Source organism: Dendropsophus ebraccatus, chromosome 1 (assembly GCF_027789765.1).
Source record: "Dendropsophus ebraccatus isolate aDenEbr1 chromosome 1, aDenEbr1.pat, whole genome shotgun sequence".
In the NCBI taxonomy this organism is placed as follows: Eukaryota; Metazoa; Chordata; class Amphibia; order Anura; family Hylidae; genus Dendropsophus; species Dendropsophus ebraccatus.
In genome coordinates this window covers 216,582,258-216,607,069 of record NC_091454.1, presented here as the reverse complement: position 1 = coordinate 216,607,069, position 24,812 = coordinate 216,582,258, and the positions used below count along the sequence as shown (strand labels likewise).

General features: G+C 46.4%; 1 protein-coding gene across 1 annotated transcript in view; it reads left to right on the top strand.

The window, feature by feature from the left end:
• The window catches only part of TNFSF14 (TNF superfamily member 14), a 33,197-nt gene extending 8,750 nt beyond the window's left edge, over window positions 1-24,447 (top strand). The window contains exons 2-5 of the mRNA XM_069948294.1: window positions 13,904-14,190; window positions 18,472-18,508; window positions 19,668-19,709; window positions 23,651-24,447. Of these exons, the coding sequence (XP_069804395.1) occupies window positions 13,957-14,190; window positions 18,472-18,508; window positions 19,668-19,709; window positions 23,651-24,084 (747 nt within the window). The 5' untranslated portion in view covers window positions 13,904-13,956 and the 3' untranslated portion in view covers window positions 24,085-24,447. The remainder of the gene's footprint in view (window positions 1-13,903; window positions 14,191-18,471; window positions 18,509-19,667; window positions 19,710-23,650) is intronic.
• The last annotated feature ends 365 nt before the right edge of the window (window positions 24,448-24,812 follow it).

Here is a 24,812-nt window from a genome sequence, read left to right as displayed (position 1 = left end):
TCCCTGTGCTCTCTTCCTGTAGTATATAGCCCCCTGTGATCTCCCCCTGTAGTATATAGCCCCCTGTGATGTCCCCCCCCTAGTATATAGGCCCCCTGTGCTCTCCCCCCAGTAGTATATAGCCCCCTGTGCTCTCCCACAGTAGTATATAGTCCCCTGTGATCTCCCCCAGTAGTATACAGCCCCCTGTGCTCTCCCACAGTAGTATATAGCCCCCTGTGATCTCCCCCAGTAGTATACAGCCCCCTGTAGTATATAGCCCCCCTGTGCGCTCTACCCTTATAGATGGCCCCTAGACAAAAAAAAACCCAAACAAACCCCAACTCACCTAGCACCTCGCTCCCCCGCTGTGCCTGTCTTCTCCTGTCGGTCCGGCCCCAGGCTGATACGCGCTCTGTAGGGATGTCCCGGGGATTCCCCAGAAGAGCGCGCACCAGTGACCTCAGTGTACGCCGCCGTCCTGTACTTCTGGTAGAGCAGGCCGACGGCGTACACTGAGGTCACTGGTGCGCGCTCTGCTGGGGAATCCCCGGGACGTCCCCAGAGAGCGCATATCAGCTGGGGGCCGGACCGACACTGCCCCCAGCCCCACAGGCGTGCTTCAACCTGAGGACAGTACGCCTATGGGGCGGGAGGCAGTGCGGTGGGGAGCAGGACCTCCTAACCGCCCCGGATCCGGTCTGTCCCGGAACGGACCGGATCCGAGGCGGTTAAGAGGTCTGACCAGGGGTCCGGACAGCTGGCCTCCGCGGTCCGGGTTCTGACCGCGGTCCGCCAGTTGAGGACCCCTGGCCTAGACCAAAGGTCTGTCTAAGGACACTAGGGACAAAACTGTAGACCTGCACAAGGCTGGGATGGGCTATAGGACTCTAAAAAGAAAATGGAAGAAACACAAGATGACTGTCATTCTTCTTCGGTCTGGGCTCCATGCACAATTTTGCCTCGTGGGTTAAGGATGGCCATGGATTTAACTGCCGTCATCGATTAAACTCCTGAAGGGCACGCAAGGTCCCCTTGCCAACTCCAACTCATGTCCACATATGTCTAAAGTTAACCAATAACCATATCTCATGGGAGAAGGTCTTATAGTCAGATGAAACCATAATAGAACTTTTTGCTATCAACTCGACTCACCGTGTTTGGAGGAAGGAGAAGTATGAGTACAACCCCAAGGACACAGTCCCAACTGTGGGGCATGGGGGGTGCAAACATCATACTTTCGAGGTGTTTTTCTTGGGAAGACTAAGGAGGAAACACACAGCTGGGACAACTAAGGAGGAAACACACAGCTGGGACAACTAAGGAAGAAACACACAGCGGGTACAACTAAGGAGGAAACCCACAGCCGGGACAACTAAGGAGGAAACCCACAGCCGGGACAACTAAGAAGGAAACACACAGCCGGGACAACTAAGGAGGAAACACAGAGTCGGGACAACTAAGGACGAAACACACAGCGGGTACAACTAAGGAGGAAACCCACAGCCGGGACAACTAAGGAGTAAACCCACAGCCGGGGCAACTAAGGAGGAAACCCACAGCCGGGACAACTAAGGAGGAGACACACAGCCGGGACAACTAAGGAGGAAACACACAGCCGGGACAACTAAGGAGGAAACCAACAACCGGGACAACTAAGGAGGGAACACACAGCCGGGACAACTAAGGAGGAGACACACAGCCGGGAAAACTAAGGAGGAAACACACAGCCGGGACAACTAAGGAGGAAACACACATCCGGGACAACTAAGGAGGAAACACACAGCCGGGACAACTAAGGGGGAAACACACAGCCGGGACAACTAAGGAGGAAACACACAGCCGGGACAACTAAGGAGGAAACACACAGCCGGGACAACTAAGGAGGAAACACACAGCCGGGACAACTAAGGAGGAAACACACAGCCGGGACAACTAAGAAGGAAACACACAGCCGGGACAACTAAGGAGGAAACACACAGCCGGGACAACTAAGGAGGAAACCCACAGCCGGGACAACTAAGGAGGAAACCCACAGCCGGGACAACTAAGGAGGAGACCCACAGCCGGGACAACTAAGGAGGAAACACACAGCCGGGACAACTAAGGAGGAAACACACAGCCGGGACAACTAAGGAGGAAACCCACAGCCGGGACAACTAAGGAGGAGACCCACAGCCGGGACAACTAAGGAGGAAACACACAGCCGGGACAACTAAGGAGGAAACCCACAGCCAGGACAACTAAGGAGGAAACACAGAGCCGGGACAACTAAGGACGAAACACACAGCCGGGACAACTAAGGAGGAGACACACAGCCGGGACAACTAAGGAGGGAACATACAGCCAGGACAACTAAGAAGGAAACACACAGCCGGGACAACTAAGGAGGAAACACACAGCAGGGACAACTAAGGAGGAAACCCACAGCCGGGACAACTAAGAAGGAAACACACAGCCGGGACAACTAAGGACGAAACACACAGCCGGGACAACTAAGGAGGAAACACACAGCCGGGACAACTAAGAAGGAAACACACAGCCGGGACAACTAAAGAGGAAACACACAGCCGGGACAACTAAGAAGGAAACACACAGCCGGGACAACTAAGGAGGAAACACACAGCGGGTACAACTAAGGAGGAAACCCACAGCCGGGACAACTAAGAAGGAAACACACAGCCGGGACGACTAAGGAGGAAACACACAGCCGGGACAACTAAGGAGTAAACCCACAGCCGGGGCAACTAAGGAGGAAACCCACAGCCGGGACAACTAAGAAAGGAAACACACAGCCAGGACAACTAAGAAGGAAACACACAGCCGGGACAACTAAGGAGGAAACACACAGCCGGGACAACTAAGGAGGAAACACACAGCCGGGACAACTAAGGAGGAGACACACAGCGCGGACAACAAGAGGCAACTCCATAAGAAGCATTACAAGATCCTGGAGGCGTCAGCAGTCTCCACACCTGAGCACAATAAAAAAATCTTTGGAAACTCAATGTTACCCAGTGACAGCCCCCAAACCTGAATGATCTGGAGAAGATGTGTATGGAGGAGTGTCAAACAATGTAATTATCTGGAACATTTTTTATAGATTCCTTTGCTGCTTGTTACCGACAGTCCAAACATACACCAAGTAGGTGACTTGGGTTTCATCAAGTTTGACCATCCAGTAACCGATGAGTCTATAGCTGTGCATGAAGCTCAGGAGTAAGGGTTAGATGGGTAATGGTTTATCACAATATACATCTTTGTTGCCCACATGGGTCTTGGCGACGTTGCCTCTGCACCCATCTATGTCTCTTCTTTTATGTTTTTCAGCTCTGCTTGTTACTGACCAGAGGAACGTGTGGTTAGCGTCTCTGCGTGTCATGACACCGAGTGTTGTTTCCGCACAGTAAAACAAAGACTCTCATAATGGAAGGGAAAGCGATATGTGAGGCTGGAGAATCTCATTGTCATGAAGCGAGAGGAAAGGAGAGAGGTGTGGGAGGACAAAAAAGAAAAAGAGAAGACTCATAAGGGAAACTTGTACAAAAACCCGAGCTACTAGAACAAGCCGCATGGCTTCTTAATATCTGACCTGCTTGTTTCGGGTTGTTTACGGAAAGTGAGGGGGTGTAAAAACCAAACACATCTTCAAAAGAGCATTTATTGTGTTTCCTGTCCTCTAGTCGTGAGCCATGTGAGGGAGCTCACCCATCGTCTGCACCTGCTTCTATCACTATGAGTAGGTCGAAGCAAAATGTGATGTTATACTGAGTAAGAAGACGCAAGAAGTGCTTGGTCCTGGAGAATAAAGCCACCAAGTATGGTCCTGGCATGGTGGTGGCCACATATAAGACCCTATTAGTCATGAGATGGGCAACCTCTCCTTAATGATGGGGTGGTTGGGTCCTTCACTCTACAAGGTGTCCATACATACAGGGCCACGTGTGTTGGTGGCCACCTGGGATACCAACATGAATTAGTTAGGAATAGCAGAATTCTTCCTACTATTCTTTCTCACAGCTGGTTGGCCGGCACCCAGCGTCTATCCATTACTTATTCTCTGCGGCATCGCCTGAACCCCGCTCCTGCTCTTCCCGGTGCTCCTGTCTGCTCTTCATTATATGCTGTGCTGATCATGGGGCTGCTCGTCCTTGTGTCTTCTTCCTCCTATTGATCCCTGCTGCAATGACTCTCCTGGCCACAAGGGAGCGCAGGTGGCCAACTGCTCAGGATTTATAGAGGCAACTTGTCTCCACCTGCTACTGCCGTCTGCCAGTCCAGAGACAGCTGCACCTATTTAACTTGCTCCATCTGCCCCTACTTGCCTGAGCATTGTTGCATTCCTGCATACGTTGTGAAGGTGTCTGTCTGCTGTTTCTGCTGAATTCCTCTGTATCCTTACCTGTACCTGTGCTTTGGATTACACTTCCTGCCTGACCCCTGTGTGTACTGTGTGTCTCTCCTGTTGCTGAATCGGATTGTCTGACCTTTCTCTGAAGCCACCTGCCCTGACCCTTCGCCTGACTGACTACAATTTCTGCCTCTGGATTAGCTAATCGTGACTGCTAGTTGTGGACTCCTTACACTGAAGTTCCCATTGGTTAAAAAATCCCCTGATTTGTTCTTCTAGGGAGATTTAGTGCAGGGTTTCCCTAGGGACATTGCAGGGACAGTAGGGAAGAAGTAGGGAAAGATTAGGGACAGTCTTTTTATTTTTTTCTTGTTTATAATCTATTAATCTTTTTCTTGTGATTTGTCAGCATTGACATGTGCTTTGTGTGTTTTTCCTGTGACAGTCTACTTGCCACTCGGGATGGTCCGAACCCGCCGAGGTTCGGGTTCGGCTGAACCCGAACGCTCGGTATCGGATTACCGCTGTCTGCCCGCTCCGTGCAGCGGGCGGATACAGCGGGAGGACCGCCTGGAAAACTGGGATACAGGCTATGGCTATGGCTGTATCCCAGTTTTCCAGGCGTTCCTCCCGCTGGATCCGCCGGCTGCACGGAGCGGGCAGACAGCGGTAATCATTGCGGATGGTTTGGGTTCGTACGAACTCCGTACGAACTCGGTTCGGACCATCCCTACTTGCCACGCTGTTGGTCCTACTTTAGGTCCTGGGGATACCTGAGTACTGGGAGCCATAGTTAGATTTGCGGGAAAAGCAGCCACTATAAGTGTGGCCAAGTACTGCCATCTAGTGACCAGCTGGTGTTAGTTCAGGATTTTAGCTGCTTATAATGCTGTAGTATGATGAACACTTGTCTAAAGTTAATGACGGCTACTCTTCTGCACGTCCCGGACGGTAGGTGGATGTCTTTTGGTCATCAACAAAAATTTTCCTACTTCTCCTCTTACTGTACAGATATAGTGCCTGACTGCCTGTACAACACCCACCTAACCATACAGATCTATTCTTGTACTCACAGAATACTTATATAGCACGCATGCAACACCCATAGACCACCCACACAAGAACACAGCACACATGAAGAACCCATATAGCACCCATGCGATGCTCACAGTGAACAGTGTAGGACCGGACATCACCCATGCAGTATTCATACAGTACACATGCAGTACCGAAACATAATGCTTCCATTATTCATACAATACACACAAGACCCATACATTACACTTACAGCATTCATACCGTGGTGTCCCACCACGGGTGTTGCTATTAGTTACACCCTTTGTAAAAGCCTGTACTTTTTGTGTGTAAGTGGGGATGTAGTAGTGTTAAAGTTTCTCCACAAGATGTTGCTATTGCAAGTATGTGTATTGAGTATTGCACAGCTGTAGTATTGAAAGGGTTATTGTTTGTTTATATGTCACATAGATCTGTGGACCAATGACAGTACACTCTTCTTCTATCCTGTCATTTCTCTCTTTATTTCTCACATATTCACTCCTCACCCACTCATAGCACACCTAACAGGGGCTGTAGATAGGAAGTCACATGGGTAGAGGTAGTGTGGTTTTTTTTTGTTGCTAGACTCTGTAGAGGAAGGACACAAGCCAGAACGCTCTCTACAGTGGTCCAGTGGGCCCTGGGCCTCGGCCAAGTCCCTAGTCTCAGTGTGCAGTCTAGAGGCAGGCCTAGGCACATGCAACCTACAGTTTCTTCTCAAGTAACTCCACTCAACACTATGCACTGTTAAGTTTCCACTAGAGAGGACAAGTCAGAGATCATCTCAACCCACGCCGTGGACGAGTTTAGACACAGTGCCGGACAGTATCCATAGAGCAAGGCAAAAAACTGATCCGGATAGAGCAAAGTTGCTAGAAGCCTATGAACTCTATCTAACAGCGCGGGTGTAAGCAGGGAACCCTCAGCATTCCTCTCATCTCAGGTAACAAGGTCTGGGGCTTGTGTCACCCACTAGGATGGGTCCCCCGACACTGGTGGGCAATAGGTGGTGCAAAGACCAAAGAGTCAAAACACGGGCACAAGTATTCTATCTACTCTCAAGTACTCTTCCATTTCTACCTCTGACATCCCAGCAGAGCAAAGTACTACTTGGGTTGGGACTCTATCCTCCTCTCTGCTCTTCTGATTCTCTACTCTCAGCATGCAACCCAGTCAGCATGACTGTACCACTCTCTCAGAGTAAACCAGATTCCATTTATGATAAAGAGACTCTGCGATTCCTTGTCAGCCACCGACACAGTACACACACACTTCTTGGGTCATCTCCCCTTTCTGTGGGTGGCAGTGCCAATAGTCCGGGGAGGTCACATCCACTCCGGACCACCGTGATAAGTACCCAAGGGACCCGCAACAACCCGGCAGGACACTGTCCACAGGGGAACAAGGTATAACCGGCACACAACATCACTGGGTACACATGCAGTATTCATGCAATACATATGCACCATACAGCACACATGCAGTACCCATGCAGCACCCACTCAGTAGCCATACAGCACACATGCAGTACCCATAGAGCACCCACTCAGCACCCACTCAGTATCCATAGAGCACCCACTCAGTATCCATACAGTAGACATGCAGTATTCATATAATACATATGCACCATACAGCACACATAAAGTACCCATACAGCACACATTCAGTACAGATATAGCACGGCACCCACTGAGTATCCATACAGTACACATGCAGTAGCCCATGCAGCACTCATACAATTTACATAGAGAACCCTCACAGTAACACAGCTTTCATGCAGGACCATCACACACCTGGCCGACGTGTTTTGTCCCTTTCCTACTTGTTATATCAGGGGACATGGCCTTATATATCGGCCCAGGACATTTATAATGTAATGACTTACATAACAATTATTTATCACTATATTCTCTATGCCCCTCCATGGTCCAGCCCAGATCAGAAACATGGAAGATGAATTCTTCTAGAAGTATGGGGAGGAAGCCGAGGCCAACGAGGCCAAACCCAAGATGAAGAGTGACGCAGAGACAGAGGAAACAGGAAGAAAGACAACGGGTCATAGAGGAGACAGAATGAGGTCAGGACAGCACAGGCAGCGACTGCTCCACCAGCACATGACAGGGGATGGGGGGGTCTGCTGACAAACTGGGGTCAACCAATGTACCCAATATCTACATATAGCCGGCAGCTTCTATAGTGATATATAATCCAACAAAGAGAATGAATATATACGGGGTGTGCGTATATGTTTATTTCTGCATGTGTTGGCTTGTATGAATATAAGTGTATAGTATGTATGAATGTGTATGTACTGTATAGGTACTTCTGTATATATGTGTATGTACTGTATAGGTACTTCTGTATATGTGTATGTACTGTATGGGTACTTCTGTATATATGTGTATGTACTGTATAGGTACTTCTGTATGTATGTGTATGTACTGTATAGGTATTTCTGTATGTATGTGTATGTACTGTATAGGTATTTCTGTATATATGTGTATGTACTGTATAGATACTTCTGTATATGTGTATGTACTGCATAGGTACTTCTGTATATGTGTATGTACTGTATAGGTATTTCTGTATATATGTGTATGTACTGTATAGATACTTCTGTATATGTGTATGTACTGTATGGGTACTTCTGTATATATGTGTATGTACTGCATAGGTACTTCTGTATATGTGTATGTACTGTATAGATACTTCTGTATATATGTGTATGTACTGTATAGGTATTTCAGTATGAATATATAGGTACTTCTGTATGGATAAATGTGTTTACTATATAGGTACTTATGTGCACATGAATGCATTTGTATATGTGTGTGTGTGTGTATGTATATATATATATATATATATATATATATATAGATAGCGGGACGTGTTCAGGAGGACTTGTGTTATTTCATGTATATGCCATAGATAGTAGTAGAGAGACCAGACTGCCATAATAAAACCACGGACTGTGAGGAGAGACTGCTGCCTTGTTGGAGGAGGACTACCCTGTCACTGACCGGGGAGAATCTCCCTGTGGGCCACAAGCCGGGACTGCCCATTGCGTGAGAGTCATCAGGGGAACAGTCCATGAGGGATCCAGTATACTGAAGCCATGCCCACTTTTTACATCACTGCTGTGAGCCTGTATCTTGACCTGTAACCATCAAGACCATCGTCCCCTGATGATACGAATTGTGCCCCAGTTACAGGGAATCCTCTGGGGAGCAGTCACCTCTACATCTCCCCTCAATCCTGCCTATATCTGTCAGTCACCTCATATATGGTGTAGCCTGCGCAAAGAGCTAAGAGGATGGCAGCGCTCCACCTAGGTGAGGAAATCATTGTGCAGGAATATTGGCTTAAATTACCCTTTAGCGCCCCCTCTGTCCCTGCACAGTATTGCCTTACTGTCGCTCTATATACTGTGACCTAGAATGTGGGGAGTGAGGAGAATATCGTAATTGCTGAGATATCAGTTACATGTGGTGAGATGAAGCCCATATAGAACCATGTATACAACACATACAGGAACCACAAACACTCTCCTCTACGCACCACATCCTGACACAGCAGAGCCCAGAACTCCTGTTACCTGGTATCTAACCTGGCTGTTTGCTGTCTGTATGATGTGTAATAGATGTGCCTGATCACGCTACTGAAATAGGTGTATACAACTGAACTGTCTACCAGGCACATAGATGATCAGGCACATAGATGATCAGGCACATCTATTACTATCTAATATAATTTCTTAGTACTGATTACAGGTATCAGTTAAGACTGATGTGGTTGTTCTGGTGTTTGTATCAGCTCGGCCAGTGATGGTACAGTCGTGACGCCAGTGCTTGTTAAGCACACGGGTGTGATGTTGATACCTGTTTGTAGTACGGTTGGCTGTGCCAACGGTCGGTAACCTTCTGGATTGTGATAGGTCCCTTGGGCTCTTGCCACGGTAGTCCTGAGTAGCAACTGATCCACCTGGACTATCGGTACCACCGCCCACAGAAATGAAAAAAAATAACCCAAGGTGTGCGGTTGTGTGTGTATAGATGCCGGTGCAGACAGAGGATGACAGAGTCCCGTTAATATAAAAATATAACAGCTTTACTGTAGAACTATGCAGGTTATAGTGCACGGTTTCACAAATAAATAATCACACACTTGAATGCTTGACCTTAGTGCTTGAGAGAAGTAAGAGAAGTAGTTGTAGCGGTGCTTGGAGAGTAGAGGAGAGGAGTTTGCCAGAGGAGCCCTAACCCAATGTAGCTGTGTACATGTTCCTGGATAACATGATGATGTCACTTCCTGGATAACGTGGTGATGTCACGACCTGACTCCCAGAGCTGTGCGGGCTGTGGCTGCTGGAGAGAATGATGGCAGGTGGACACTGAGGGACACAGGGCAGGGACACTGAGGGATACAGGGCACTGGGGGGACACTGAGCATCCCTCTGCCATCATAAAAGAAAAACAATGGACAGCGCTCCATGGCGCAGATCAGCTGGACTAAAAGGGGGGAAGGGATAGAATATGGTAGCCCTCACCTGATAGAGTTGCTGACAAGGAGGCACAACTCTCGGAATAGCATGAAAAGTATAAACCTGTGAACCGCAGCCACTCCCGAACTCCACCAAGGGAATAGTGAGGAAAATACCACCAAACTCTAACAACGGGGATCCAGGCGCAGGTCCGACTAATGGTGACCAGATGAATAATGTAAAACTATGAAAGTTTATTAAAAAGTCCCAAGGCGTTTCAGAACCGTACCTGTTCCAAGAGTCATATGAAACGCGTTGGGACTTTATAATAAACTTTCATAGTTTTACATTATTCATCTGGTCACCATTAGTCGGACCTGCGCCTGGATCCCCTTTGTTGGAGTTTGGTGGTGTCTACCATCATAAGAATTAGAAGAAGCACAGTCCTTTGCATAAAGTCTCACACAGGGGGACAGGCCCTGGAGTTAACTGCAGCAGGAGTACACTCTCACAATGCTACACAGTAACTCCCTCAAACTACTGTTACCTCAGTATATATACTGCAGAGGGGCTCTGGGATAGGTCAGGACTGCATGAGGTACCCAGCTCAAGGACTAGTTCAACAATTAATAAGGACAACAATAAAATCCAGTGAAAGAGATGGCATTATGACAGGATCATCCAATGTGGTCTCTAGCTTAACTGATATGGTGGACTTTCCAAGAGTCTTTTATTATCCTGGTGGTGGTGTTTATATTGCTGCCTTCTATGAAGCTGGTCATACACTTGTAACCCCTGGAGAGGATTTAGGGAGAACAGCAGGTGCAGCTTATGAGAGAGGCACACAAACTACATTTCCCATCTCTCCCTGGGACAGTGAGCTGAGGGGAGCAGGAAGTGATGCTGCGCTGGGAGGAAGAGGGAGAGAGACAGAGAGAGACAGTGCATGGTGGGCAGCATGGCCTGAGGAGAGGAGAACACCTCCTGTGCTGGCTGTGTCAGGGGTAACAGAGAGAGACCTGACAGCTAAGAGAGGAAGGACTGAGCCCAGACAGGACCCCCCAGCTCCTGTGTGTCCAGTGAGGAGGATCCTGCCCCCCACTCCCTCTCTGAGATCCTTCCTAAATGCTGCTGCTCCATGTTAGATCTACACACCTGGACTGAGCCTGGTGTGTAGATCAGCAGCAAAAGAGTGAGTTACCCTTTGTATCCTGGCTGGTGAAGCTGTGGCTGGACAGTGACAATTAAAGAATTAACTGTGTGTGATGAGAGTCACCTCCTAGAGTCTAAATTGTCAGAGTGCTCACACTAGTCACCCTTTTTACCAAACAACCCCCCTTCCTGCAGCTGAATTGTTCCACTTTCAGGGGGAGAGTTCTGTGTTGCCACATTTATTTTTATGTCATATCCATTCCCTGTTTCTTCATACCCCATTGTCAACCCCAGTATTGATTGATTACCAAGCATTAAATTGGTTCCTGTTTCCATGTTACTTCTCTCTGTGAGTATATCACTTATAGTGTATTGAGTGTGTACCGAGCTAGGTGGGGGTTTCCTGAGTCAGCCCCTGGCAGAAGAGTGGCAACCTCCTGCATACCAAGCAAGCTCTTGTCAAGACTCAGGTGGAGGCACTGCGCTGAATGAGAAGGTGAAACAAACCAAAACCCCCCTCCTTACACTGGAAGCTCCATTAGGGGGTGTTACACACTTTAGATAGCCATTGGCCAAATGCTTATTTGTCAAGGAGATAGAAGCAATCCTACTGCCAGACACCCCTGGTTATGGCTTATCTCCCATTAGAACATTAGGATCAGGCATGTTGACAGTCAGCATACCCAATCCTTTTTACCCTCCAACATCTGGCCCATCCAGCAAAATTGTCTGGTTTATCCGGCATCCATCTAATGTTTACGGACACATTTACTTCCAAAGATCTCAATTACAGATAATCAGTCTATAGAAGTTTCCATGGTTTTGTTGTTTTATATATATAAATCTGGACCTGAAGTGTTGAGCTGTCTTAAACATTAAAGGGAATCTGCCACTAGGTTTATGACGTCTTAAATAAGGACAGCATAAACTAGTGACAGAAATGCTGAACAGATCGGTGTATTACTTACATCATTCTGTTCAGCCGTTCTCCTAATATGCAGGAGAATAGGATTCTTGCCACACCCCTTCCCCCGCCCTCCAGCTGCTGATTGGCAGTTGACTGCCTGTACACAGCATGGATAGATAACTACCAATCAGCAGCTGGTGGGTGGAGTTTCCTGCTTCTCATAAATATACAGGGATCCGTGCCATGATCCGCACTAGGACATGTTCTATTTTTTTGCAGTGCGGGTCGCGGCACAGATCATGTGAATAGCTGCATTTACATCAATGGTCCCTAGTTAAGGCTTCCCTGAGATAGGACAACATAACCCTACTGACAGAGACTCTTTAAGTGAAGGAAGGTCTTGAGTTCTTTATAATGAAGATGGCCCAGATACCTGATGGTGGCAGTCTGGATGTGTCCCCGGGTCATGTTCGGGCCTCCATTGTCACCTCCTTCTGGATAAGTTATTGTTACTTTTCTATGTATCCTGCTTCATGTTTCAGTTCTTGTGCTATATTCTATTTTATCTGCTTTCTGTTCCTGTTTTTGTTCTGATGCTCCACCCTGTATAGTCGATTGTCCACCTTGGTTTTCCATGGGGATTTTCTGCTGCTCTGGTCACTTCCTGACATGGACAGAGGTGGCAGCAGAGAGCACTGGGTCAGACTGGAAATAATACACCGCTTCCTGCAGGACATAGAGCAGCTGATAAGTACTGGAATACTGGAGATTTTTAAATAGAAGTAAACCACAAATTTATATAACTTTCTGAAACCAGTTGTTTTGAAACAAAAAGATCACTGGAGTTCCCCTTTAACATTAGGAACATTCTAAGTAGTGGTAGGCGCCTATTCTAGTGCAGACTTTCTCTTCTCAGAGGGAAGAAGTGGTGATGGGTTTTAGTGCAGCCTCCCACTGAGAGATTTTTTAACAGACATAAGGAAGTGGTGTATTCTTTGGAGTCTGGAGAGCAGGAGAGGTTTTCTGTTTCAATATATTTTATTGCATTTTTTCAACAGAATTTTGCAAACAAAAGTATACAACAAATATAGCATATTGTATAAATAAAACATAAGGAGAGCAAAGAAAGTGAACAATAAATCATAAAGGGAACATATGTTCAAGCAATATTTCTTAAAAGTTATTCGTGAAAGTGAAATAACTCTGCATGTATTATGTTCATAAATGTATTTATAATATGTTCAAAAAACAATTAAAGAACAGATAGCAAACTATTTAGAAAAAAGTTAAGGTGAAAAGAGTGGACTAGATGTCCATGGTGACCACATCTCTCTAAATTTTGAAATAGTATTGTTGCCATAGGCTATAGCCTCCTCATATTTATATGTTTTGTTTATCTCTTGAACCAATTCTGATTTAGATGGTATATCAGGTGTTTTCCACCTTCTAGTGATTAGTAATTACTTATCAGCTGCTGTATGTCCTGCAGTAAGTGGTGTATTCTCCCCACTGGCACAGTGCTCTCTGCTGCCACCTCTGTCCATGTCAGGAACTGTCCAGAGCAGGAGAGGTTTTCTATGGGGATTTGCTGCTGCTCTGGACAGTTCCTGACATGGACAGAGGGGGCAGCAGAGAGCACTGTGTCAGACTGGAAAGGATACACCACTTCCCGCAGGACACACAGCAGCTGATAAGTTCTGGAAGACTGGAGATTTTTTAAATTACAAATCTCTGGCACTTTCTGGCACCAGTTTTTTGCTGAGCTACCCCTTTAAGGCCAGGCTTGTAGTCTTTGTAGCACAGGATTAGACTTGTCCCTTGCAGAGTCTAGGATACACAGCTATGATGGGCGTCGTTGTATTACGTAGGATATCATGTATATTGTGACTGTGCACTCTGTGTCTCATCTGAATGAATTTCCCTCTCTGTGGTCACAATAAGTGAACTCCCCCGCTGCTTCCTCCCCCTCACTTCGCAGATCTCTATCACCATCATCTCCACCATACAGAAGCCCCTGGTGATCTACCAGCGATGGACAGGTATGGAAGACCTCCAATGTCCGTCTTTACTGTGGAAGACTATATGCAGCAGCCGGCCCCCAGACCCCCACCGGTGGGGAGGAGGATGGGCAGGGGCCCCCTACTCATCCAGGTGCTGCTGCTGGTCTTCTCTCTGCTGGCTATCTGTGGAGCAGCGTCTGAGATCTACTACCTGATGAAGGTGGAGTCCAACGTCCAAGACCTCCTCAGTGAGGGTGAGGGCATGGTGAGTGCTCCTACTACTACTGCTACATTGGGGGGTAAATGGAGGGGTCTGTTAGACCTGCTACTACTACTATTACTACTACACTATGGGGTAAATGGGGGAGTCTGCTGCATCTACTACTACTGTGGGGTAAATGGGGGAGTCTGCTGCATCTACTACTACTGTGGGGTAAATGGGGGGGTCTGCTAGATCTACTGCTACTACTACATTATGCGGTAAATGGGGGAGTCTGCTGCATCTACTACTACTGTGGGGTAAATGGGGAAGTCTGCTGCATCTACTACTACTGTGGGGTAAATGGGGGGAGTATGCTAGATCTACTACTACTGCTACACTAAGGGGTAAATGGGGGGGGTCTGGTAGATCTACTGCTACTACTACATTATGCGGTAAATGGGGGAGTCTGCTGCATCTACTACTACTGTGGGGTAAAGGGGGGGGGGAGTCTGCTGCATCTACTACTACTGCTACACTGGGGGGTAAATAGAGGGGTTTGCTAGACCTGCTACTACCACTACTGTGAGGTAAATGGGGGGGGGGGATCTGCTAGACCTGCTACTACTACTGTGGGGTAAATGGAGGGGTCTTCTACATCTACTACTACTACTACTACTGTGGGGTAAATGGAGGGGTCTTCTACATTTACTACTACTGCTACACTGTGGGGTAAATGGGGGGGGGGGGTCTGCTAGATCTACTACTACTGCTACACTGTGGGGTAAATGGGGGTGTCTGCTAGATTTACTACTACTACACTGGGGGGTAAATGGGGGGGTCTTCTAGATCTACTACTACTGCTACACTGGGGGGTAAATGGGGGGGTCTTCTAGATCTACTACTACTGCTACACTGGGGGGTAAATGGGGGTCTGCTAGATCTACTACTACTGCTACACTGGGGGGTAAATGGGGGTCTGCTAGATCTACTACTACTGCTACACTGGGGGGTAAATTGAGGGGTCTGCTAGATCTACTACTGCTACTACTACTACATTGTGGGGTAAGTGGGGGTCTGCTACATCTACTACTGCTACACTGGGGGGAAAATGGAGGGGTCTGCTTGACATACTACTACTACTACTGCTACTACTACTACTACTGTGGGGTAAATTGAGGGGTCTGCTAGACCTGCTACTAGTACTACTACTTAATAGTGTTTTACGCGTGAAAAGTCCGTCGCTCTGTGATCTTGTGGAAAGCACCTATTGCTGATGCCTCTACTGTCCAAATACAGCATCTTTTAACTGTTACTGGTGAGTGCCGCCTTCATCATGTCTTCCATTGTGAGAGTACTACTACAACTACTACTACTGTGGGGTAAATGGAGGGGTCTGCTAGACTTGCTACTACTACTACTGTGGGGTAAATGGAGGGGTCTGCTTAGACAGGGGACATGTTCTGATGACCTTATTATCCAGAGACAGTATGGCACATGGTAATATGGTGGTATGTGTGAGTCTCTTATTTTATGGTAAACTGATGGTATTTGTGACAGCTCGGCCAGTGATGTTATAGTGATGATGCCAGTGCTTGTCCTGTACACAGGTGTGATGTTGGTACCTGCTTGTTTGTGTGGCTGGCTGTATTGCCCAAATGGTTGGTGACTAAAGATGAGCGAACCGGGTTCGGGTTCGAGTCGATCCGAACCCGAACGTTCGGTATTTGATTAGCTGGGGCTGCTGAACTTGGATAAAGCTCTAAGGTTGTCTGGAAAACATGGATACAGCCAATGACTATATTCATGATTTCCACATAGCCTTAGGGCTTTATCCAACTTCAGCAGCCACCGCTAATCAAATGCCGAAAGTTCGGGTTCGGATGGACTCCAGCATGCTCCAGGTTTGCTCATCTCTATTGGTGACCTCTTGGGTTGTTGCGGGTCCCTTAAGCTCTTGCCACGTTAGTCCTGAGTGACAAATGACCCACCCGGGCCATCGGTACCACCACCCACAGAAAACAAAAAAGCACTAAGTCTGCTCTATTGTCAGCCACCAAGTTGTATCTACTGGGACTACTGGTATTGAGTGTACTGTCTACCTGCAACGTTATACACTAAACTGTTCTATGTTTGTATGAAACGCAAGGGACTCTTCTCTGTCTGCACCTATACACACACCACCGTCTACCTTGGGTTATTTTCCCCCTCTCTGTGGGTGGCAGTACCGACATCCCGGGTGGGTCTACTACCACTCCAGGTTGCCATGACAAGAGCCCAAGGGACCCGCAACAAGCCGGAGGTTACCGACCATTTGGGGAATACAGCCAGCCATATACAAAAGAGGTATCGACATCACACCTGTGCACACGTGTGCTGGCGTCACGACCAATCATCAACACAACTGGCCGTGTACCACATATATGTCCTCAATAGGTAGGTTTCCCATTATATATTCCTACTGTAGGCACTTTCTCAGTAAATAGACCCCCAGTAGGTAGTTTTTCATTACATAGACCCCTAGTAGGTCGTTTCCCCAGTATATAGACCCCCAATAGGTAGTTTCACAGTATATAGACCTGCAATAGGTAGTTCCCCAGTATATAGACCCCCAGTAGGTAGTTTCCCCAGTATATAGACCCCAAGTAGGTTGTTTCCCTAATATATAGAGCACCAGTAGGTAGTTTTCCAAGTACATAAACCCCCAGTAGGTAGTTTCCCAGAATATAGACCCCAGTAGGTATTTTCTGAGTATACAGACCCCCAGTAGGTAAGTAGGTAGTTTCCCCAGTATATAGACCCCCAGTAGGTAGTTTCCCAGTATATAGACCCCCAGTAGGTAGTTTCCCCAGTATATAGACCCCCCAAAAGGTATTTTCTCAGTATACAGACCCCCAGTAGGTAAGTAGGTAGTTTCCCCAGTATACAGACCCCCAGTAGGTAGTTTCCCCAGTATATAGACCCCCGGAAGGTATTTTCTCAGTATACAGATCCCCAGTAGGTAGTTTCCCAGTATATGGGTCCCAATATGGAGATTCCCCAGTTGGAAGTGGCCTAAGGGGACAGTTAAAACCATAATGCTCCCCACCCCTCTTGTATATGTAACTGGACTATTCTAGGGTTGTCACCTACTGCAGCTTCTGTTCTGAGCCGAGGTTTAACGTGAAGCTTCCAGAATCCATTGCATCTAGGTGACAGGTTCCCTATAAGATCCCTGAGCGTGCTCCGGTGTCTGTACAGAGGACAGAAACCTACTCCACACTGATGAGGGACAAAACCCCCGAAACAGCTGTCTGTGGATGGATACCTTGCTAAGGTGGTTTCCTTAATTGGAGACATTCCTTGGTTTGGTTGTTCCTTCCTGGAGGAAGGTCTGGCTAGTTGACTGACGTTGAGACACTCGATGGTGTCTCTGCAGTGTTCTTTTGCATATTTGATTTCCCAGGGGGCAATGTTTTAGAATACACTGACGTTGAGACACGTGATGGTGTCTCTGCGGTGTTTTGGTTGATCTCCCAGCGTCCTTTTGCATGCACTTATGCATGGGTCTCCAAACTGCGGCCCTCCAGCTCTTGCAAAACTACATTTCCCATCATGCCTGGATAGCCACTTTGAATACGCTGCAGATCCCGGCCCTGTTTACTCAATGGCAGTTTGTCCGCAACCCGCCCCGTTAACCACCGGCTGCTGGAGACTATACATCACCGGGTCCCCGCTCCTGATTGCTTCGGTGGTTCCCGGCACGTCCCCCTCGGCCAATCAGTGCGCTGCCCTGCCGCAGTGCACTGATTGGCAGAGCGGGACTTGAAGACAACGGGAGCCCCGAAGCAAGCAGGAGCGGGGACCCGGTGATGTATAGTCTCCAGCGGCTGGGGGGTTAACGGGGCGGGCTACGGACAAACTCGCAGCAGGGATGTACATCTGGATGTTTGTCTGCCATTGAATAAACAGGGCCGTGATTCACATCGAGTCTCGCTGCGTATTCGAAATGAGAAACTCGCTGCGGATCCAGCAAGTGGGTTTGTACCCCAAAGCAGTTAGCCCCCCGCAGGTTGTTAGTGGTACTGCAGCTCAGCCTCATTCACTTCAATAGAGCCAACCTGCAATACCAGACACAACCCAGGCACAGGTGTGGCACTGTTCCTTAACAATCCCTTTAAGGGTGACTTCCTATGTGGGACATGTTGTGGCCCCCAGAAGTGGTTGGGAACCTACGTAACATCTAAAAGATGCCAAAATGTCAATGGGGTTATACAACCTACATAGAAGAGATGGTGTGCATGTTTTCTCAGCTTTTGATGGTGCGGCTTGTGGTGGATCTGACATTGTGGATACGATCTCTTCCAGGTTCGAGGGAATGTGGCACAGAAGATCTTCAGACCAGGTAAAAGCCATGAGATGATATTGCAGGAAAGGGTCATGTATTGTGTAGACTGGAAGAAGGGATCAGAAGGGATCAGGGATCTGGTCCAATAAACCAGATTCCTGATTTAACTCAGATTTCAGACCAGGTCGCTGAAAAAATTCAAGGTCCAAACCAGACTCTGAAACAAAGAGAGATCCTCAAATACAAAGCCCAGATGAGAATTCAATGTTAGTTCAGACCCTAGGACCGACCTTAGCCCCTGATCAGACGTCAAATGTAACCCAGACCAGACCTAGAATAAACATAGATTACTAGATAGTTTTCTCTTCCTGGTCATTATAATGGTTTTAAAAATTTTTTTTATTGACCTCAGAAGTCATGTGTAATCCCTCATTTCCCCTGTGGTGGCGCTGCAGGATAATCAAACACTATAGGGGAGATTTATCAAACATGGTGTAAAGTGAAACTGGCTCAGTTGCCCCTAGCAACCAATCAGATTCCATCTTTCACTTTCCAAAGAGTCTGTGAGGAATGAAAGGTGGAATCTGATTGGTTGCTAGGGGCAACTGAGCCAGTTTCACTTTACACCATGTTTTATAAATCTTTCCCTTAGTATCAGGTTCTCCAGCAAGATACAGCTAAGGGAATCCCACCCATTGTGAAAATCATAAGGAAACTGTTCTAACTAAAAGGGATTGCACATAGTGGACTGCCCCTTAAAGGCCAATCCACAACATAGCCTGGAATGGTATTGGCATGGCCGCCTGCCGGACGAAAATAATAGACAAGCCAGGGGAACAGCAGTGGCAGCTGTTCTCCATAGAATTCTATAGAGTGTACAGTTCCTGACATGGACAGGGGTGGCAGCAGAGAGCACTGGAAAGAATGCACCACTTCCTGCAGGACATACAGAAGCTGCTAAGTACTGGAATACTGGAGATTTTTAAATAGAAGTAAATTATAAATCTTCTGTATATAACTTTCTGATACCAGCTGATTTTTTTTTTTATGGAGTACCCTTCTAAGTAGAAAGTATTAGATGTGTTCATGGTGTCTGAATTTGTTTTTAAAAAAAATCTGTTTTTTATTAGTGTATTGCCTCTATCTTTTTTATTTCTATGCTTTTATCTTTCCTTTTTTGAAATTTATGTTCTTATTTATGCTTTTTATCTCCCAGGTTTTCGGGATGGACCTCCTATGCCCTCAGCTCATGTCACAGGTCTGTATGGTGGATACATCACGTCACCGCTCATGAGATTAGAACTGTGGACCTTGGTCATATGTCGTTTACCTTCCTCCTAACAATGTATCAACCCAAACAATTATTCTCATCTTTTAGGCCGTATTCACACTTTGTTCCAAGATTCAAAGCCTTAAATAGTTGCACTTGGGGAAAGGAGGGGGGTCATAGTGCAGCTGCCTTGGAAGTGCCAAGAAGCCTCTCCATAGGCAACACAGGTTTGCTCGGCTGTGCTGCACGTTCCTTTGTATGGAGAAGGCTAGACGGCGGGCAGGAGAGATAACAGACTCATGAAATAGAACACTAGGGGGTCAAATATAATTTTGTGGATACCCAGCTACTTCTCTGATAACTGGTGCCTCGGGTGTTGGTGTGATGTAGGTATCTGTTTTGGCCGATTTGCTGTCCCCAATGGTCAGTAACCTCCGGGAGTGTTGAGTGTCACTTGGGCACTTGTCACACTAACCTGGAGTGGTAGCAGATCCACCTGGGATGTTGGTACTACCACCCACAGAAAGGGGAAAAATAACCCAAGTGTTTGGTGGAGTACGTGGGTGCAGGTGCTGACAGAGTGCCGTGCGTTGAATAAAAATAAAGTACTTTACTGGACAAGGCTTGAATCTAACAGTACACGTGATACAACAGTACAGATCTTGACCCAGAAGCTTTGTGGCTGACAGTGAGGTAGAACAAGTGCTTGTAAAAGCTGGTGCTTCATAGAGAGAAGGAAGAAGAGAGGAGTTCCAGAGGAGCCCTGCCCAATATAGTGAATGTGCTCTGCCGGAACAGGTGTGTAGAAAGAAGAGATAAGAAAATACTCGTACTCACGGATGCCAGTCGTGGCTCTGAACCGCCTTTGCCCCCTAGATGCGTAGGACCCATCCTAGGTGGGTAATACGAGCCCCAGTTGTCGGTCATCTGGGTGTAGCAGGTTGCCGAGACTTCCCAGTCCTCCTGCGCAGTAGGATACATAGACCTTTTCCCTGGTAGCTTTGTCCTACTTGGGTCAGTTCCTCGTGTCAAGAGACTGCCCTGCATGTTTTAAAAAAGGGTTCTGACATGGGCAAGGGTTATCCTAGGTGTCTTCTCTCCCCTAAGCGAACTTAGCACTGCATACTGAACTTAGTTGCTTGCAGAAACAAAGTCCGTTGTCTGTAATCTTTGGTCCCTGTAAGGGGTTCTGCAGGAACTGGGCCTGTTTGTGTCCTCTCACTCTGAATACTGACTAACAACTGGCTCACTTTCTCCAGCAAGAACTAACTCCTCCTATGGGGGTAAATCTAAACCCTCCTGTAAGTGGTGGGGCTGAGTGTGTGTGTGAGAGAGAAAAGATAGGATAGGTTAGAAAGAGCAAGCACCCGTGACTGGTCAGCACACAAATACATAGTACAAAACAGTTAACCCTTGACTTCAGCTGTGCATAGGAGACACTAACAACAGTGGGGACACCTAGTGGGGAAAACAAAGTATTACATCTCCCACTTGTTAACCTGAAAGAGTGACTTACTCAGGTGCTCTAGACAGCACCCATGGTGGGACACCACAATTTCCAAAATTTATTCCAGCATAAATATTAAAATATTTCAACCCACACAGATACCTGACAAAGCCCCCTATACGCTTGGAAACGTTACAGTTTTTATACTGGATACTATTGGATGCCATCACATTTATCTATTTCCTAAAGACTACCTGTGACTTTTTCAATAACTTTTCTCATATTGTAGAGACACCTCAAAAGTTTCGATCAGTCAGGGTTTGACTGGTCAGATCCTGATCGATTGCTTGAACTAACAGGGAGAGAGAAGCATATGGCTGAGCTCTTCTCTCTACACTCCAAACTGGTCCAATTGGCTTACATTGGGAGACTGTCTCGGTCACGTGGCACAGATCTGGGAATGAAAGTCTTTAGATCCCTTAGCCAATATGTATATTTATATTATTTTAAAGTGACAGTGCCCATTTAATTATATATGGTTATTTTGGTTTTTTTTTTTGCTCCTCTCCTCCAAGATCCATAACTTTTTTTTTTCTCTTTTTTCGCATCACGAGAGCCTTATGGGGATTGTAATTTGGGACTTTTTTTTTACCTTGACTATAAGATGTAATAGAAAACAAAAAAACAAAAAACAAATGATGTGTGTGAGAAAACATAGAGGAGTTTCGTTTTTACACGGTGTGGTTACCTGTCTGTTATCTTTGTGCTGTGGGTCAGTTCTGTTACAGCGATACTGAAGAAAACCTGAAGAAGACTTTCATACGTAGAAACAAGTCTGCACATCTCTGCCTCACTACTGTCATGTCTTCTCTAACAACCACAGACGACTATATAACACTGGTCACTCCCTTTCCTTCCCTCACTACCACCCCCACCATATTTCTCATCTCAGATGAAGATTGCCACACACTAAGGTTGACAACACCTGAGAAAGCTTTAACCTGCAGTCTTCATGAGCCATTGCCGCACCTTCTCCACCATTACTAACGATAGGTTTCCCAAACTTCTCTCGATATTGCATCGCAACACTAGTCCCATCCTCTCTCATCCATTACCTTACTATTGGATCTATCCCAGTCCTTACCATCTCTTCACTCTATCACTAAACCTCAGACATCTTCCTTTCTTCATTTACGACCTTTACCTCCATCCTCAAAAAGCCAGATCTCACTTTTCCCTTAAAATTCCTTGGACATCATGTCTACTTCGAAGTGTCTTCCTACAATTCCAGAAATTAGGTCCCCTGATGAACCAGTTTTAGTGGAAACACGTTGAGACCCCTTCTTTGTGTCTGGTCCCCTGTTTGTTATTCTGGTATAAATGTGCATATCAGCCACCCATTATGATAATGAATGAGAAGCATATGTCATGATGGTTAGTATTGATATTCTGACAGGGGAACACCATAAATGTTTTTTTTTTTTTTTTAAATCAATTGGTACCAGAACATACAAAGTTGTAATGTACTTCTATAAAAAACTATCCAGTCGTCCAGTACTTATCAGCTGCTGCATGTCCTGCAGGAAGTTGTGTATTCTTTCCAGTCTAACAGTGCTCTCTGCTGCCACCTCTGTCCATGTCAGGAACTGCTCAGAGCAGCAGCAAATCCCCGCAGAAAACCTCTCCTGCTCTGGACAGTTCCGGACATGGACAGAGGTGGCAGCAGAGAGCACTGTGCCAGACTGGGGAGAATACACCACTTACTGCAGGACATACAGCAGCTGATAAGTACTGGGAAACTTAAAGGGGTTGTCCAGAGCAAATTTTTTTTTTTTCAAATCAACTGGTGCCAGAAAGTTATATAGATTTGTAATTTACTTCTATTTAAAAATCTGAAGTCTTCCCATACTTATCAGCTGCTGTATGTCCTGCTGGATGTGTTGTTTTATTTTCATTCAGACACAGTGCTCTCTGCTGACTTCTCTGGCCGAGACAGGAACTCTGTCTCGGTTTTCTATCAATCCCCATAGGAAACCTCTCCTGCTCTGGACAGTTTCTGTCTCGGCCAGAGATGTCAGCAGAGAGCACTGGGTCAGACTGAAAATAAAACACCCCTTCCTGCAGGACATACAGCAGCTGATAAGTATGGGAAGACTTGAGATTTTTAAATAGAAGTAAATTACAAATCTATATAACTTTCTGACACCAGTTGATTTGAAAAAAAAAATATTTTTGAGGGATAAACCCTTACAGATTTTAAATAGTAATTTACAAATCTGTAGAACTTTCTAACACCAGTTGGTTTAAAAACAATTTTTTCTTTTTCGCTAAGGATGATCTTACCCTCATGTGTAATAGGATTTAAAAAAAAAAAAATCAATTATATATATATTAGACATTATGTTTTAGTGACATAGTAAAGTGATATAAGTATAAAACCCAAATCCACAGTATTGACCAATCTGTATTTTATTTCCCCCAGGACTTGTTGTTACAGACGTTTCCTCCAGTTCTCCTCTTCAGTGGGAACATACAAGAGGCCTGGCTTTCCTCCATGAAGTTGAGTACAGCAATGGGTCACTGGTGTGCCCGAAGAGCGGACTGTACTTCATCTACTCCAAGCTGCAAATGGGAATACCCACCTGCCCCAGCGACTCTAAAAATACAGTATTCACTCATCAGGTAGTGAGGAAAAGCTTAAACTCAAAAATACCCATGATAGAGAACATGAGAAGATTTTGTGACACGCCTGGATCCTCGACGTGGAGGGGAAGCAGCTTTCTAGGCGGTAACTTCATGTTGGCGAAGGGCGATGAAGTGTATGTCAGCATGTCGCATAAGAATCTGATCCGAGTCCAAAGGGACACTATGACGTTCTTTGGCATGTTCATGGTTTCTGCAGCTTTCGATGAATGATGTGAGAAGATGTCCAGATAGACTTTCTAAAGTGTTAAGTATATCCTGAAGGACAAAGTTTGGTAGGACCACCGGACAAGATCGACCACCTGAAAGACTTTCTAAAGTGTTGAGTATATCCTGAAGGACAAGTGTTGGGAGGACCACCGGACAAGATCGACCATCTGAAAGAGTGAATTGTCTCTCTTGAAGACCTATCGCAACGTACCCAGGAGAACTCAGACCACCATATCATTTAGTGTATGGCTTAGAACCATTAAGAACCATGGAAATCCCAAAATTTGACCGTGTGTAGTGGTGGACACTGGTGGACCTTCAGGTTGGGTCCTTGTGTGAGATTATGAACCCGAAAAGAACCCAAACTGGGCCCTTTATGTTTATTTATCTCTTAATTTAACGTTAAAGCGTTTAATTGTTAAAGTGTTTTGTACGTTTTTATATTGTAGATATGTACAGTAAGTAGAATATGCAAAGAAGGGGTCCGTGAAGCCTCAGTTGCGAGTCTTAAAACACGGGAATAGCCAGATATCCCTCTCTCCAGAGAAGGAAGCCCATTGCCAAGGGGGTGCCTCCTAGTGGGGAGAGCACCAAACCACCCTGATACGTAGTCCCTCAGGTCTTCACTCTGTTGCGAGCTTTGGGACCTAAATAGGGAAACACCAGGGTGGCTCCTGTAAGTCAAAGTCTAACTCTGTGGCGAGTATAACGACATAAGACAAGGGTTACCA